This window comes from Quercus robur, chromosome 9 (genome assembly GCF_932294415.1).
Source record: "Quercus robur chromosome 9, dhQueRobu3.1, whole genome shotgun sequence".
NCBI lineage: Eukaryota > Viridiplantae > Streptophyta > Magnoliopsida > Fagales > Fagaceae > Quercus > Quercus robur.
The window spans coordinates 4,850,220-4,867,705 of NC_065542.1; the positions used below are offsets into that span (position 1 = coordinate 4,850,220).

At 38.4% G+C, this 17,486-nt stretch overlaps 1 protein-coding gene and 2 long non-coding RNA genes across 4 annotated transcripts; all 3 read right to left on the reverse strand.

The window, feature by feature from the left end:
• Positions 1-4,047: 4,047 nt before the first annotated feature.
• On the reverse strand, positions 4,048-8,219 carry LOC126700612 (uncharacterized). Its single transcript, XM_050398831.1, has 4 exons — positions 8,096-8,219; positions 7,759-7,813; positions 6,396-6,680; positions 4,048-6,313 (listed from the first exon to the last, which is right to left on the reverse strand). Exons 1-4 carry the CDS (start codon positions 8,217-8,219, stop codon positions 4,048-4,050), a joined length of 2,730 nt encoding a protein of 909 aa, XP_050254788.1.
• Positions 8,220-9,327: 1,108 nt separating this feature from the next.
• Positions 9,328-10,302, reverse strand: LOC126699347 (uncharacterized). Its single transcript, XR_007646774.1, has 2 exons — positions 10,247-10,302; positions 9,328-9,668 (listed from the first exon to the last, which is right to left on the reverse strand). It is a non-coding gene; the product is annotated as an uncharacterized LOC126699347 (long non-coding RNA).
• A 931-nt stretch (positions 10,303-11,233) lies between these two features.
• On the reverse strand, positions 11,234-12,619 carry LOC126699402 (uncharacterized). Of its 2 annotated transcripts, none has more exons than XR_007646786.1 (3): positions 12,577-12,619; positions 11,967-12,447; positions 11,234-11,315 (listed from the first exon to the last, which is right to left on the reverse strand). It is a non-coding gene; the product is annotated as an uncharacterized LOC126699402 (long non-coding RNA). The 2 variants fall into 2 exon arrangements; XR_007646787.1 differs by having other exon boundaries at positions 12,566-12,613.
• Between the last annotated feature and the right edge of the window lie 4,867 nt (positions 12,620-17,486).

Below are 17,486 nucleotides of genomic sequence, written 5' to 3' on the forward strand. Positions count from 1 at the left end.
ACCCCCACTTCGTTCATAAATGTATAGCTTCACAGGCCATAATCGGTCCACAATCTGGAGCTTGACAGGGAGTATACTTGCTTTGGTGTAGTCCTTGGTAAACCCATCTCTTGGTAAGTAGTTGATAATGTGTTGGGGTAAACTCTGTACAAGGAAGAATATTAGATATTTAACAAATATATTCCAGCAACAAGTATCTAATTGATCTACATCTTTTCACCTAAAAACACAAATAAGAAAAAATCATTACCAACAAAATGTCCAGCCACAAGTATCTAGTGTGACAATCTTTCTAATTGATCTATGAAAAATGATAGTTAATGGGAGTTGCATTTCTAAATTACAAAAATATTCCATTTTAGTGAAGCTAAAAGCTTACCGCACGATCCTTGCCATTAACGTAGGATGGACGCATGGTAACAGTGAAAAGGGGATTTTCTGATTTAAAAGCATTGGCTATAACAAGATTTTTAGCTACACCACCGTCTTTCTTAGGATGGGCTGATCCTGAAAGAAGTTGAAAATACGAAGTCATGCACATAAAATTAATAGAGCAGAAGCTAAACAAATCAACCAGTTGCTTACAAAAGTGTAACATTCAAACCTGAACCCTCTCCCCTATAAAAGTGTTTGATGATTTCAACAGAGCTGTCATCACTCTCATCATCTTCGATCCTATGAACTTGGAGTTCGTCGTCTAAAGTATAGTCTATTTCTGTTGTAGTGGCATCAAATATGAGTACATGAAACTGTGAATTTCCTTCATATTTGAAAACCAGCAAGTGCCCCACGGCTACACCATGAGAGCTTGCAAATTCGGACCAACCATTTTGAAACCAAACCCCCCCAGCATGTTGTGCCAACTTGACTTTCCATTTTCTACCATTTGGAATAGTGAGAAAGGCCATATCTGACAGGTCCACTCCAAATTTCTGCACGAACTTATCTGGAATCCGCTGTAAAAAGAATCTCCATAACATAAATGCAGGCTAGGGAAATAAACACATGCAATCAATCCTTATACACAATGCTAGAAAATAAAAGTTTGAATGATGGCAGAATACTTCTTAGTTACAGCCCCCCACCCCCACACAAAAAAGAAAAGAAAATCAAACAAAATAAAATGTAATCCTGCAACATTGACGTTATATTTAATAGCTATAACAGTAACAACTCTTATGAATTTTGAAACCAATTTATACAACCTAAACTTATAACCAAAATAACCATCAACCTCTACACTTTTACATTTCTCTGTTGTTGTTGAAATGTAAAAAATTTTGGGGAAATGTTGTACATTTGACAGGTCCACTCGAAAAGAATTTTTTATGAAAACTGTGAATTTCCTTCATATTTTTCCTCAATCTCTACCATGCGCTTATCCCTGTTTCATTTTTTGTTCATATAAAAGTGTACGATGCAAAGTACTCTGTTATGTGACTGTGTTCTTCTTAAAGTGTAACCTACGTATTGCAAAATGAAAGTTTTTCTGACTACATGTAACAAATGTACATTTTTCAACAATCACAAATAAAGAAGATGAAGTGTTCGAAGTGTATATTAGCATATGATTTTCAGACAATGATAGAATTTATAAATTTGAGCATACTTACAAGCTTTCCTTCCTGAACAGCATTCTGCAGAATAATCTTGAAAAAGTGTGGGGACCGATCAGCAGGACCATCGTCGTTGTCTCTCCGCCATTGAGAAGCCATTGTTCTGGTTCTCCAAACTTTCGCTGAGAAGAAGTTGAACAGTTGCTGCTTCGTACGTTTGAGCACTAAATAGTGGGTCGGTCATACACATAACCCGATTATTAAGAAATCGAGTTATGTGTACTGGGACTAAAAGGAGTCCATGCTGTGCGCAGTGTATCTCAGAGGAATCCATGTTGTGTGTGGTGGTTTGGAAGTCCATTTGAAGTAACTCGATATCCTGAAAATCAGGTTAAAGTAGAATTACTCGATACCCCAAAAATCGAGTTATATGGGAATAACTCACTTATAAAGAAATCGAGTTAAGTTACATGGGAATAACTCGGTAACAATTGTAGACAATGGTCTTCAACGTATCTCGATGCTATATATATCGAGTTCCTCTCAACATAACTCGGTAACAGCTAAATCGAGTTAAGTTGACTGGGCTTCCTGAACCAGCCCAGATAATTGGATTGGTCCAGAGGCAGTCCAAGAGGAATCTAAGTGGAGACAACGGTCTTCAATGTATCTCGATGCTATATATATCGAGTTTCTCTCAACATAACTCGGTAACAACTAAATCGAGTTAAGTTGACTGGGCTTCCTGACCCAGCCCAGATAATTGGACTGGTCCAGAGGCAGTCCAAGAGGAATCTAAGTGGAGACAACGGTCTTCAATGTATCTCGATTCTATATATATCGAGTTTCTCTCAACATAACTCGGTAACATCTAAATCGAGTTAAGTTGACTGGGCTTCCTGACCCAGCCCAGATAATTGGACTGGTCCAGAGGCGATCCAAGAGGAATCTAAGTGGAGACAACGGTCTTCAATGTATCTCGATTCTATATATATCGAGTTTCTCTCAACATAACTCGGTAACAACTAAATCGAGTTAAGTTGACTAGGCTTCCTGACCCAGCCCAGATAATTGGACTGGTCCAGAGGCAGTCCAAGAGGAATCTAAGTGGAGACAACGGTCTTCAACGTATCTCGATTCTATATATATCGAGTTTCTCTCAACATAACTCGGTAACAACTAAATCGAGTTAAGTTGACTGGGCTTCCTGACCCAGCCCAGATAATTGGACTGGTCCAGAGGCAGTCCAAGAGGAATCTAAGTGGAGACAACGGTCTTCAACGTATCTCGATTCTATATATATCGAGTTTCTCTCAACATAACTCGGTAACAACTAAATCGAGTTAAGTTGACTGGGCTTCCTGACCCAGCCCAGATAATTGGATTGGTCCAGAGGCAGTCCAAGAGGAATCTAAGTGGAGACAACGGTCTTCAACGTATCTCGAAGCTACAGATAGCGAGTTCTTCTCAACATAACTCGGTGATAAGGAAATCGAGTTACCTTGACTGGGCTCAATCACCCAGTCCAGTTATTTGGACTGGTCCAGATACAGTCCAAGAGGAATCTAGCTGAGTAGAGTGCTCTCCAACGTAACTCGGTACCCCATAAATCGAGGTATGTTGAAGGTAACTCGGATATGGAGAAATCGAGTAACTCAGATACTTGACAATTGAGAAAGGATACAGTCGAGGGGGATTGAAAATGGACTGCAACGTAACTCGTTAGCTGGAAAATCGAGTTTCGTTTAGTATAACCTTTCTACTTGTAGTTTTCCTTGCGACTTGCACTGTTCACACCCATTCAGTATCATGCTTATTCATGGTTAAAGTGGACCTGCTGACAACCATGCTGTGAACAACAAGTCATCCATACAAATCATAACCAACCACATCCATCAGTAACATTCCCCCATTTGCATTACGCGAATAAAAAAATCATCCATATATACAAGCTTATTTGTAAGTAAAGAGCCTCTATGCATTTAAATCAGCTGATGTACAAAAATAAAAAGTTCCATTTCTGCATTTTAAACAGTCATAGCTGCTGACTGTTGAAACTTGGACAGCATCCGCCAACAATGGTTTTAGGCAAACATGGAGTCATAGCATTTGAGTGACACCTTCTTTTTGTTCTTTTCAGAAGTTGCCTCCTTTCTGAGGAGTAGCCAACACAAAAATTAGTATACAACCCATGGTAATCAATAAATTGAATTGACAAATATAGAAGAGCATTCAAGCTTGCCTGCTTAAATGAGGAGCATCTACAGTTACACCTTGGCAACAATTACAAATCTGCAGCAAAACATATACAGTTAGGGAAATAGAGACCTCATGAATACTAGAATATGTACACCACAAACAATAAGATTGAAAGAATACTACAAATTACTGCCCACATCTTAATTATAACTCATATAATGTAATATCTAAACATGTAAAGAAGAATAACTTATGATACCCCCTTGTTACTATGATTTGTAATTGTTACCTGCTACATAGCACCATGGCTTGTTGAAGCCACATTTCGAGTTGGACATGTACGACGGTTATGACCCTCTTGGCGACACAACCCACACTTCAACTTTGGTCCATTCTCAATCCACAATGAGGTTGGCAACTCCCTATCCTCGTCATCCATCTCATTGCGGATTCTCGTGGACTTGGGCTGACCTTTTTCACGGATCAACCGCTGGTTTGGCATCACGGTTCTCCTTTTTGCTGGCTCCGGCCATTCTAACCTATCTTTTAGTGGTTGGAATATAGGCTCATAGCTGTGATAGCGTTCTTCAAGGCGGTAGAAATGATCCATATACTCAGTGGCATCATGGTTGTGTTTGGCACAAACTGCTATCAAGTGGGAACAAGGGATCTTGTTTGCTTCCCATTTGCCGCACGTGCATGTCATGTCTATGAGGGAAACCCTATGGGTGTGATCTCCCCCGCCAGTGTTCAACAGTGAAGACTGTGTCTCCACTGTATATAACCGTTGTTGCGCACTCATCCTTCTAACAATATGGAGCTTCGCCTTCTCTTGATTTTCCTCGAACTTGTCATAGGCATATTTGCACCACACTTGCCCCTCTTCCAACTTCTCTAGGGTTTTGTTTCGACGTTCGTCAAAGTATGAGTTCACCTTGTAAAATGTAAACTTCACCATTGCAGTTATGGGCAAGCTACGTGCGCCCTTAAGTACCCCATTGAAGCACTCTGACAGGTTGGTTGTCATTGCCCCATATCGGTGCCCATGGTCGTGTACAAGTGTCCACTTTTCTTGATTTACCTCCTTAAGATAGTTGTACGCAGCCGGGTTGACATTCTTGATGCAATCCATGGTGTTCTCAAACTTCCTAACTTGATTCGCAGTTGCTGCGTTCCATACCAAGTTCTTCAACGGCACACTATTGAAGTTAGTGTTAACATTGCTTACTAAATGGCGGAGGCAATACCGGTGATGGGTTAAGGGCGGTTGCAAGTAGCCCCTAGTGGTGTCATCGAAGCATGATTGTATCCCACGATGCCTGTCGGATATTATACACAAATTGGTGCGGTCTGTAACATAGGTCAACAGGCATGCCAAGAACCATCCCCATGTCTCCGTGCTCTCACTTTCGACAACGGCAAATGCGAGTGGATAAACCTCGTTGTTACCATCTGTTGCCATTGCTATCAACAGCTTTCCTTTGTACTTGCCATAAAGGTGCGTTGCATCTATGCTTATCACCGGCCTGCAATGCCTAAACCCTCTAATACACGGAACGAAAGCCCAAAACGCGGAGTTGAATATACAAGTCCCCGGGACATTGGGGTCACACTTTAGTGTGGTCACAGTATCCGGATCTGCATCAGACAATGCAGCTAGAAATCGTGGCAATTCTGCGTACGACTCGTCAAAATCCCCGTAAATACGTGCAACTGCCTTCTGTTTGGCTTCCCAAACCTTGTACATAGTTACATCATGCCCATGCCTTGCATGCAACATACTACGCAAGTCCCTTACCTTTCGGGTTAGGTCTTCCCGTACATACTTCTCAAGTGCAATGGAGATGAACTTTGAATCCATCATCCGCCCATCAGTTGGTAGCTGGAGGGATGAGCAACTATGGGGACCCTTACATGTACTGATAACCCACATCCCGTGCTTCTTGCTGCAATTGGCCCGAATTGACCACAGACATGCCTCATTCTTACACCGCACTACCAGCCTATTGGTGTCAGACTTTATGACCTTGTATTGCTTATTATGCTCCACAGAGTAGAGGGTCAACACATATTGAACAGAGGCTTTATTCTTGAATAGCATCCCCCTTGCTAGGTGGTCATCTTTATGCCAACTTGTAAGATGTCCTGTACCCAATGCAGGTGATGGGTCATTAATATTGTCCCATGTGTTTGATGTGAACCATTCTGGGATAGGAACTGTTGTAAGGCAATCCTCCTCGTTATTTTCAATCAGTGGTACATCTAAGACCTCCGCGTCGTCCACTGGTCCATCAGTATCAATGAACTCTTCATACACATCTCGGCTGGCATCAATATCAATTCCCCCATCCATATCAGCTTGGACATGCTCATATGTGTGAGTAGACCCTCCCACATCATGTGTATTGGTGGCGCCCACCACTTCGGTGTTGTCCAAATGATCTATTGCACATGGTTGATTATTGTAGGGGAAAGGCGTGGCATAGGCAAAGGGAGGATGCACGTCAACCGACAATGAGTGTGGCTCTTCCACCCCACTGGCATGCTGTGAACTTGCACTACCATGGAACCCAACAGCCTCAACAGTTACATACAAGTCAGACGCTATGAACTGGGGGGGTCCGCTTAATCACTGCCCACATCATGTCCATGTCAGCATCGCAACCCAACGGATTTGAGTTGTAGACAACCTGAGTACTCACAAGTATCTGGGGGGCACGATACACAATGGATATCTTATGTGACTCCTTGTCCAACCGTAGAGCTTCCATTATCTTCCGGTGCATTTTTCTCAAGTGTGTTCCCCATTTCAACTCAATGAACTTCTGCTTCACTGACTCGCCTTTATAGGACAGCCCATGCAAGTCATGGAAATACTGTTCCCCATCATAGTAAACGTAGAAGCAGTGACGACCCATGCCAGACCTGGATAAGGACAATTAATTGTGGTTATCATGCAGAAGATAGGGGGTTATGTTAATGCAACAGTAATTAATCTTTTACACATGCACTATGATGCTATCCTAATTATAGGTGTACACACTTGATTCGTTTGGACACAAACATTGGCCTTTTAGGGGAGACGTGCCACAACAAAGAATTAGGGTGTTTGTAAACTCGCTTGGTAAGGATGCAATATGGAGTAGGAAAATGCAAACATGGTCAGCAAAACTTGTTCACCTCGCAGGCTTTCTTTTTCAGAACCCACACAGCAAAGACTTTCAGAACTGAAAGAGCCATACAGTTTAAACCTCAGTATACATTACACATCATTATTGTGTAGTTACGAATGAATGCATATGTCATCATATGAATTCACCGTACAATGTTTGTTTATATATATGTTTATTTAGAATGATTATATACATATTTCCCAAAAGAATTCTCAAAAAAAATTATTATATACATTACTATATAAAACTCAACATATTTAGGAACAATATGTATACAATGTCACTATCACACACACACACACATATAAGATTATTCTCACATAAGTCATAAGAGCACACAATAATTAATCGTTCCTTGGACAATTTTTTCCAGGATTTTCAATGCACTAACAGTTTTTGCAATTCCTAACAAAAATGTTTCACAAAATTGGTGCCCTAAGCACATACATTATATGTAAACATACCTATACATGTGTGTGTGTGTATATATATATATATATATATATACATGTGATCATATATGGGTAGGTAGCTTTGTTTATATTTACATATATTTGCATATACATACATACATACATGTATATATATATATATATATATGTGTATGTGTGTGTATATATATATACATATATTTGGGAATGCCACATATACATCTTATGATATGGGTAAGTACGTTTGTCTATATATACATATATCTATACATACATACATTTATGTATATATATACACACACATAATGTCATAATAAAACAGTTGTAGAAAGCAATCCAAATTATAAATAGTTATGTAAGTCAATCCATTTATAAGTAGTTATGTAAGTGAATATATACCTGTCAGGGAAGATGTGCCAGAACAAAGAAGAAGGGGACCACAGCAACAGCACGCCTGGTGAGGATGCAATAATGACAAGGAAAATGGCAGAAGAGTTAGCAAACTTTGTTCACCTCATAGGCTTTCTTTTTCAGAGACCAGACAGTGATTTCTTTCAACACAGATAGAGCCAGACACGTGCATGGATTCTGAAATGTGGGGAGGGGGACAACATGACTCGATATTAAGTAAATCGATTTTATATAAAACTCGATACCACATAAATCGAGTTACTGTTGACAAGACGTATTGAAATGACGGCATTTCAGAAACTCGGTTAATTAGAAGTCGAGTTACATGTAACTCCGCATGCTATAACTCGATTTCTGTAGAATCGAGTTGTAGCCCCATTTCCACTACAAAAGCTCACTTCACACGTTAGAAGGTGCAACCACATTCTAGTGCAAAGAGTTCCCACCATTGCGTTTTTGTAGAGCAGGATGGGACAAACCTATGTTGTGTTTAACGGTCGTGTTCCAGGCATATACGACAGTTGGCTAGATGCGAGTAGACAAGTTCATAAATTCCCAAACGCCAATCACAAATCATATAAAGATCGAAGGGAAGCCGAAGCTGCATACATGGAGTATTTGCATGGTAATGGTATGGGCGTGCATGGTGGTGCGTCTACATCGTGGGAAACTCCAAACATATCAACCTCAACTCCACCTAGCACTTCTCAACGCGAAGGAACCAACTATGGCAGTGGAGACATTAGGCACACTTTGTTAAGGTATCAGTTGGAAGTTGCCATTGAGGAGCGTGACCACGCAAGGAGGATCGCAACGTTGAGTGGAAACATGTTGAATGAAGTGGTGGCTCATGTTGTGGGGGATGATGAAGTTGATGCACCCACGAGACAACGTACGGATGCATGAATGCAAACGTACGACTTCTTGTTGTGGTATTTAGTAAGATATGTATACTTCCAAGTACCATCTGTTGTCATGTGTGCTTTAAGTAGAAGTGTCATCGTTTTTCAATTGTTTCACTGGCAGATATGTATATATGGAAAAATAACCTTATTATTTTCGTTTTTGGACTACTTTGGTCTTATTCGGTCCATTATATCTACTTTGGTTTTATTCGGTCCACTGTGGTTTCTAGGAAAATCGGTGTACTACATTCTATTTACTCTATTTGATCCTATTCAGTCAGCTTTGGTCGTACCCCGTCTATTTGATTCACTGCAATCCATTATTGTGTAGTTACAAAATACTACATCAGCCTATACACAATGAGCCACAATTAACGAATGTACATGACGTAAAAAACAACAATGAATTGCATAACCTCTACATGAACGATTTGGAAATTAACTAATCGTTGGAGGATTCACTGCAATCCATACCAATGAAAGAAAATTCAAAGTTTAAAAAAGATAGGATTGGAATTATTCATACATGATAAATCGTCCAACATTAGAAAATTATCACAATTCTTCAAGTCAATTCTGAAAATTTTAATAGCCACAATATAGAAAGTCCAGAACAAAATGACCATGAATAAAAATTGACACCAACCAACTAAAAAAACAAATAACACAGCTATATAAAGGTTCTTGAATCCCAAACACAGTAAATAAAACCCTAAAATTATGATGTACCTTGTAATATTATTCTGAATTAGAAAAAAAATGAACACTTAAAATTTAAAAGTTACGTAAAAAGTGAACATTACATGGAATACTACAGGTTTCAATAGATACATTACTATATCTTCCCTTTAGCTAGCTCCACTGGACAAAACAGGTTCATCTCTATGAGAGTGGTCTTGCCACTGCCAATTCTGCCAACAATACGTATTTTGTGCCCTTCCTCAAATGTGCAACTGATCCCCCTCAGAACAAGTGCATCAGCCTATATTTGATCTGTTTTATCAATGATATATAAAGCCATATTATAAAGCCAAGTTTGAAGCAAATAACACAACTCTCAATCATGTGAAGATAAATACAAAACCAGTCAGATTGGTAATGAATGCCAAACCATTAGTCCGCTTAGATATACATGGGAAGAGCAACTTCAAATCAAGAATCAATCTCACTTCCGTCAAAAGTGCAAGCATTCCTTTCCCACTAAATACTCCACAGGAGACAAAGAGGTATCATCATGTCTAAATTTTTTAGCAATCAAACCATGTAAAGCACTAAACATATGAGGATTACCCATGTCAACAGTTTGGTCAATTAATGCCAACTTATAGATCAGAAGTCTTATTAAATGCTTCTTCCACTTCTAACTTATAGGAAGCTCAAAGAAAATATGTTTGATGATCACCAAACAGACATGTAAGAAGAAAATTTTACAGCATCGTTAGTTTGCAAAATCTACAATTATTTTCATTCCCACATGATTTCAACACATTGCAGATAAGGATATATATATATATATATATATTTATATTTATATATAAAGCACAATGAAGGCAAATAAATGGAAAAAATACCTGTATGCCCAACAAAAGTATGTGTACATTTGCTTCCTCTCCAAAGTTTTAAAGTTCTATCACTTGAACCTAAAATCGTGGTTGCATAAATATGAACCCCATAAGAATAGGCTCTGCCTGTAACACACCACCTCCTCCTCTATCCCAAGAATAGGTGGAGGTTGACATCATAAATTCAAGACCCAAAGGATCTAGGCGCACCTATAACTTAACAAGCGGAAAATTAAATTTTAACCTTCCATTCGTCAGGGAAGGGGCTTGTGGGAGCACCAAAAAATTAAGAATCTCACAATATTTATATATCATACCATCATATAAAGAATCTCACAAAGGGGTTCCCCCCTCTGTGACTAACACCACGGAACTCATGAAAGTAAAATACAATTTAACAGTTCATTTATTGCACTGAATACAATAATATATTTGAAAAGCTCTTATTTAATATGTTGCAATAAATTCTGAACAGAGTTCCTACTTTTATGGGAACATGCTAATGTTGATATGATTATTGGGTCAAACTGTAAGCTAGACTTCTATGTATCCTGTGATCAATTAAGGTGACCTACAGGTCAATATCAACTCAAATGCAATAGAGTCCAGGAAATATTTAATTAAAAAAAAAAAACCACCCAAAATCAACATACTCCGACCTTTGGATCTAAGAAATCCTTACTTTGAAAAGTAGATGATTTGAAATCATCCCAGCAGCACCTGAGATAGCAATATTAATTAATTTCTTCTAGGTTTTTGTCTCTTCTTCCTGGGGCCTCATATTAAAAAGATTTGTTAGCTGTAGTCATTTTAGATTAAACAATGGAAGAAAAGATCTACTGATGAGCCCCATAAGTTCATAGTGAAAGACAGTTGGATCTATGCATTCCAATCTGATGTAACCAGTTCCAACTACCAACAAAATCTAAAACAATATCTAGCAGAACAGTCATCTACTGTGTGCACAATTATACCTGTAACAAGCTCGCCTGAAGGCAGCTTTATGATTGCTTGGATTGCTGCCTTGTGAGCCTCCCAGGATTCTGAAGGTTGGCCACTTCTCCAACGTCTTAATGTGCTGTGGTGAAGGAGACATTAGATACTAACCGAAAATTATTGAGCAAAATGCATATACCTTTGTAAGCATAGATAATAATTAAAACCCAAAAAACGGCAATACATAAACAATAAAAGTAACATTCAAACAGTATGCAAATTTTTCATTAATGCCTCCATCATTTCATTAAAGCAAATGATGGACAAGATTTGATTCATTGGCCAATGACACACACAACATATATATATATATATACTGAAAATCATAAAATAAGAAGGCTAATTGATGAAAAAATCAATAATCAATTAAATGTTTCTCATTGAGTTCCCAATTTGCTACCAAAATGAAAAGGTAATATATACAATGACAAATAACAATTACAAACCCCAAGAAGCGAAAGGAACAAAACATGCACACATAACTAAGATTTTTGCCGTTTTCAGCTTTGGGTAAGTTATATTGTGAGCTGCTCTAGAACAATGCTAGAAAAAAATATAAATTCTATTCTCCAAAGTTCCTACTAACGAACTTGTAATCAAATGTACACAGATCTAATCATTCTAGAGAGGAGGGGATTTAAAGGAGATTAAAAATAAGAAAATGGGAAGGAGGATGTACCAATCTAGGAATTGTAGGGAAGGCGAATCAGAAAATTAGGAGAGAGACACATACCTAGCCAAGCATTGTAGAGACTCGGATAAATGATTTGCTACAAAGGAGTTGGTTCTGCCATTGATCCGCATAAACTTCGTCATCAAACTCTTTTACAGAAAGTATCAAATTACTTCTTCTTGCTTATCAACAATACCACACATTTGTTTCTCACAAAAATAACAAAAATAAAAAAACAAATTACTCTCTTACAACCCACTTTACTGTAGCTAAGAACATACAAAAACACAAGAAAGTTTGGCTTCAAATGAATACCAATCCAGACATTTGTCAAATTGCAATCAAAACTCCAAGTGCAGAAAAACTTCCTAAAACATCAATAAATACAATACGCCTTATGGGTTTTCTCCAAAATATCAATTTCTTGACAACAAACACATTGACAGCCAGTATTCTCCCCAAGCAATGATCCAGAAATAGATGCACAGCCACCAAGATTCTCCCCAATTAGTAGAACATTTTGCATGCTTATTCCAGTCACCTATACACATGAAGAATAAGCACACAAGGACAGTTTCTCTCAATGGCCTTTTCGTGTCCACCATTGCAGTTAGGTCTAAAAAAAAAAATACGACTTTAGAAGAAAAGTGAAACGTAACTATGCAGTCACCTATAGGCAGGAAGTATAAGCATACACTAAGGCATTTAATGAGCTTTTCGTTTCCGCCCATATGCCCTGACAGGTCTAATCTTACCTGTTTCATCAGACACAACAGCATAATTAAATTAACATAATCAACTTTCATAAGCAGTACAAGTAGCTCAAGAAGATGGGAAGTGTAGACGAAGTACATACCATCACCGGTCCCACAATCGGGAGCATGCGCACGCGGGCGTCGCGATCTCCGCAGAGCCTCCACCGTCTCAATGTCCTCAGCCGGTATCTGCTCAATCTGTACAGCCTCTCCGTGGGCGGTTTGAGATGGAGCTGACATGGTGGGGTCCACATGCACTAGAGGTGGGGTGGGCATGCCTGGTGTGGGGACAAATATGCATCCACCATCATGGGCAGATCCACTGAAAACTAGGGGCGACATACGAGGAGGGCCCTCAAAGTCCGTGCTAGCACCATGGGTGTAGTGTGGGCTGGAACAGTGCCCTGATGATCGACGCTATGGGATGGCCCAGCACCATCGCCAGGCGTGCATCGCGGTGTCCTGCCGTCGTCATCAGACAGTACCTAATCAGTGCCAAGCCATGCCTCTTCTACACCCTCCTCATTCCCTTCCTCGTAGATGGGAGCCAACTCGGTCGTACGGCTGCGACCAGCTTGACCACCTCCACGATGTCCACCCCCACGAGACCCACCACGTTGCCCGCCACGAACTGGGGCGTGTGTATCAATGTCAACTGCTTCTGCAAGCGCATTCGCCAATTTAAGTCGGCCTAGCTCCTCCACAAGCTCTAGTGTAAATGTAAGGTTAGTGTGCATGTCAGAACCTTCATCGTACCTCTGTATAGACCTAATCATCGTCCGAACCTACAAAACAAGGGCGTCATAAAAGCAAGAACGCAAGTATGATGCAAAACTTGGATAAATCTGTTCCAAAATCAAAAGAAAAAGTAGCAAACATAGCTAATGAAATCCGTATATTACTTATAATTATGAAGCATCTTTAAAAAAACAGTGTATAAAAATAGGGGTTGGCCCCCCTGTGCAAAAATTTATAGTTCCAACCCAACACTCAGGAATTTTCAGTTTCCTGTTATGTTTATCGCTATGCAATCTAAACATTGAGTTGCACATGCTTCAAACACGTATAGTTGGTTGTACATAAGTTCAATCTTAGCATAAGTGAAAATATCAGAATTTCACTTTAGTATCTAGGCTTCACCAGATTTACAACTCCATTAATATCACATTGCAATCAGGACACATATTTCGAAGTTATTATTTCCTAACGTACATACCCAAATCAAATGAATTGAAAATATCAAACGCAAGCTTCAAGTTTCAATTAAGGGAAGTACCAAAAACTTAGAACATATATCATACTTGAATCTAGTATAAATGCACATCTCCTTGCTGCATACTTGCAAGATTTTAAATGACCTTTAAGCTGTTGGGAATTGCATTCTACCAACAGTTTAGTAAGGGACTTCCCAATCGTAGAGGTAATATCTATCAAGGAATATGTAATACATTAATCAGTCCTGGAGGAAAGGCTATCTAAACTATCATGAAATGTGAATTCATCACTACTACACAGAGTTGCACCGTCCATTTTAAAGTACAAGCCAACCAAAAACAAAAAAAAAAATAAACAAAAAATAAAATAAAATACAATAAAACCCAACCCAACCTACCCTTTTTAAAAGTTGAATGTAATTATATGAACAAAGGTGTGGTCATCATTAGTCATTGCCCATTAACCATTCCTCATGCAAACAAATTGGATCAAGACAAATTCAGTTTATTATGAACAACTTAAATCATGCAGTATTTTGACTTTAAAACATAATGACATGTCATGCAGTATTTTTTGACTTTAAAACAAAATGACAGAGAAACTTATAGAGATGTAACAACGATAATTATTGTGGACTTTTGCATGCATGATAAAGCTGCTGAGGATATTTAATCCAACAATGGTTTCATCCATAAAATAGGAATTGTTGCCTCACCATGAGTTCCCAATACGCAGACTCTGGTGTTATGTACCGCCTTGTGTGGCGATTGTACCACATCATGTACTCAACGAGATACGTATCGTCATCGTCTAGGAGATCGGACCCGCGAACTACATTCACTCGGTTGGCCCATTGCCGAATAAAGGGATCATGTTCTACCTCCCAGTTCTTCTCCCATTTACCCTGAAGGGATATCTTGTGAAGGGTAGTCGACGTATCCACGACACTTGGAACTGGTTGCTTCATCCCAAACTGACGGAGGACTCGCTCAGGATGATGCCACTCCACTATCCAAAAGAATATCAACGGCACCTCGGCCCTCCAAATATGCTGCCCAGTAGTGCAATACGCAGGTAGGGAGCCTAGCGTATGCGTGTACGGCTCCCATACAATCTGCATAAGTAGTGTTTGTGATAGTGAGACATCATACTAATTTAACATTATGTTTGTGATATGTAATATGCAAAGCATGGAATTTCTTGCTTCTAGTCGTACACAAAATCTTCAGGGATTATTGGGCAGAAACTAAAAGAACAACAAAATTGACCTGCAAAAAATATTAAAAGATCTAGGTTGTTCATGTCCACCATTTTCAGCCCCATGTTCATATGCTGGACAGGGTTCAAAGCTAACTGACACCATCAAATACTAGGGTTTTCAATCTGAACCAAACTTAGAGGAGGGTACTAGAGCATCCTTATGGCTGTAAGATGAATCCAAGTTGATGATTTCGCAAAATCTTTTTATCGTAATAGAAATATTGTGCTACATTAATTGCATTAGTCATTAACAATGTTTCAATGAATGAGAACAAAATGACTATTATAAGGTCTACTGAAGACATTGCATTTCAAGTACCACTTTATATTGCAAGAAATGGAAGCTATGTAAATTATTACATGGTATAATCCTCATCAAATACTGTTATTATATTTCTATGTAAATATATAATTCTTATAAATTTTAGTGTTGGAAATTACGTAAGCCTTTTAGTTATCTCAAACTAATCATGTCAATGTCTAAAATTACATTCCTCTTGAAGAATATGGTGAGCAGCATATTTTGCACGCTTCTAAAATTATATGAATAAAGTACTCGTTAATAATCCATAGCTTTTAATAATTTTAGGACTATTAACGCAGCTAAAGTGGGGACAACTTAAGGAGTTGCATGCTGCAATTAAATTGTGCTCTCCAACTTTGGTGCAAGGAGCACGAACTAACTTTTCATTTAGGTCAACAACAAGAGGTAATGTGTCAAGCGTCTTTATGTTTTCTCATATATCACTGATTAACAATTATTTGTTTCTTTAAACTTAGGCCATTGTTTTCCAAGAAGACAATCGAGGCTGTGCATATTCAAAATATACCACTTGAATACGTAAATCGAAGTCAAACAGTATTCTACTAGACTGTAAAAATATAACCTTCAATTCAGCAAAGGTAATTTATAACGTACAATGTAACAATGTTTTTTGCATCACAATAACAATGTTTGTAATCCTGGATACCCCTATGTTAGAAGAAGAAATACTAAATTGTCTACTTATTAGGCAGAGCAATAACTATGGTTTTAAGCTCATAACATTTTATTAATTAATTACAAGTGATTTCACAAGCTTAATTACAAACCGTACAAGCTTAAATTTTATTTGTTTAATCAAATTTGTAGCATATATTGAGACTATATGCAAAAACAACCGACTAAAGTAGAGCGTGATAGTAATCTGGTGCAATTGTACATATGAAACTTCTAGCCAAGAGAGTTCGATCGTACCTATGAAACTTATATCTATGCCCAAATGGAGCTCACACACTAAAACCACCTGCAGCACCAGTGGCGAACATCAATTGTAAAGAGCTTAGATTCACATTGACTACCTATGAAAACACCATCAACTAGAACATCCCAAACGGATGTTTAGATAACATAAAAGTTTATATTAACCTTAGATGGTCACTTAATACTAAATATTGCTATGTTCTGTCACAGGGGTAGTGAAATGCATAAACTCCAAACATTAGTAAGTTTTTGAAGGCAAAGCAACAATTGAGACTATCTTCGGTGCTCACTCTGGCATCCTAAACAACCCCAAATCTCACAAAGGGTTTAACCTATACCCTGGACTCTCGAGTTCCTAGTGGGGGGGCACTAATGGCTTTGTATTTTGGAAATTTCACAGTGTGGACCCAAGCAATGACAACCATCCAGCATTGGACAAGGACAAGCTATGGCAATGGCTTAGCCTATGGTCACTCTATGACATTCAAGGCAGAGTAACTCCATCCTTTAGTTTGCTTAATTTCAAATTTCAATGAAAGCAAGAGAAGTGATCATGTGTTTTACGGGCCAATGATCAATAATGTCATCATTCCCTCTGTTTCTGTACTTAGGCCAAAAATGCAAATTGGGGTTATATTTTTGCTCTCATGTCATGATTACACAATAAGTAGATAAAATTTTCGTAGTTTAACATTTGCAGCTTTCCCAATGTTCTAAATTTAAAGAATTTTATCATTTTATGAGATTTAACAGCCAACTATATTACAACAGTGAAGAGAAGCTCTAACTCAGCAAATTTAATTCAACGAAAATCTGGAATATAATTGTGGTAATATCTAAGTCAACCACCAAAACTATAGCGAATCCAGAAGGTGTGAAATATTAATAAGCTTCAACAGTTCTAAAAAAAATTTCTATTTTAAAGCTTTAATATTGATATTGAAGTATAACAACTATCAAAGATTCAAACTCTCTCTAAAAGAATTATGAGCACAAGTCTGGGCTAACCTGTTAAGCAAGACTCCAAAACGCATGTAAAGAAGCAGAAAGTGCAAAAACAACGAAGAAGACAGTGAAGCAGAATTCACGGCAGGATTAGGGAAAGAA

What these genes read in the sequence shown, in the direction of transcription:
- LOC126700612 (XM_050398831.1), bottom strand. Translation starts at nt 8,219, where the DNA reads ATGGTGGGAACTCTTTGCACTAGAATGTGGTTGCACCTTCTAACGTGT. An exon ending in TATAGCATGCGGAGTTACAT is followed by an intron (nt 7,814 to 8,095) that starts GTAACTCGACTT and finishes CATCCTCACCAG; the next exon opens with GCGTGCTGTTGCTGTGGTCC. An exon ending in GATGCTGACATGGACATGAT is followed by an intron (nt 6,314 to 6,395) that starts GTGGGCAGTGAT and finishes GTTCCATGGTAG; the next exon opens with TGCAAGTTCACAGCATGCCA.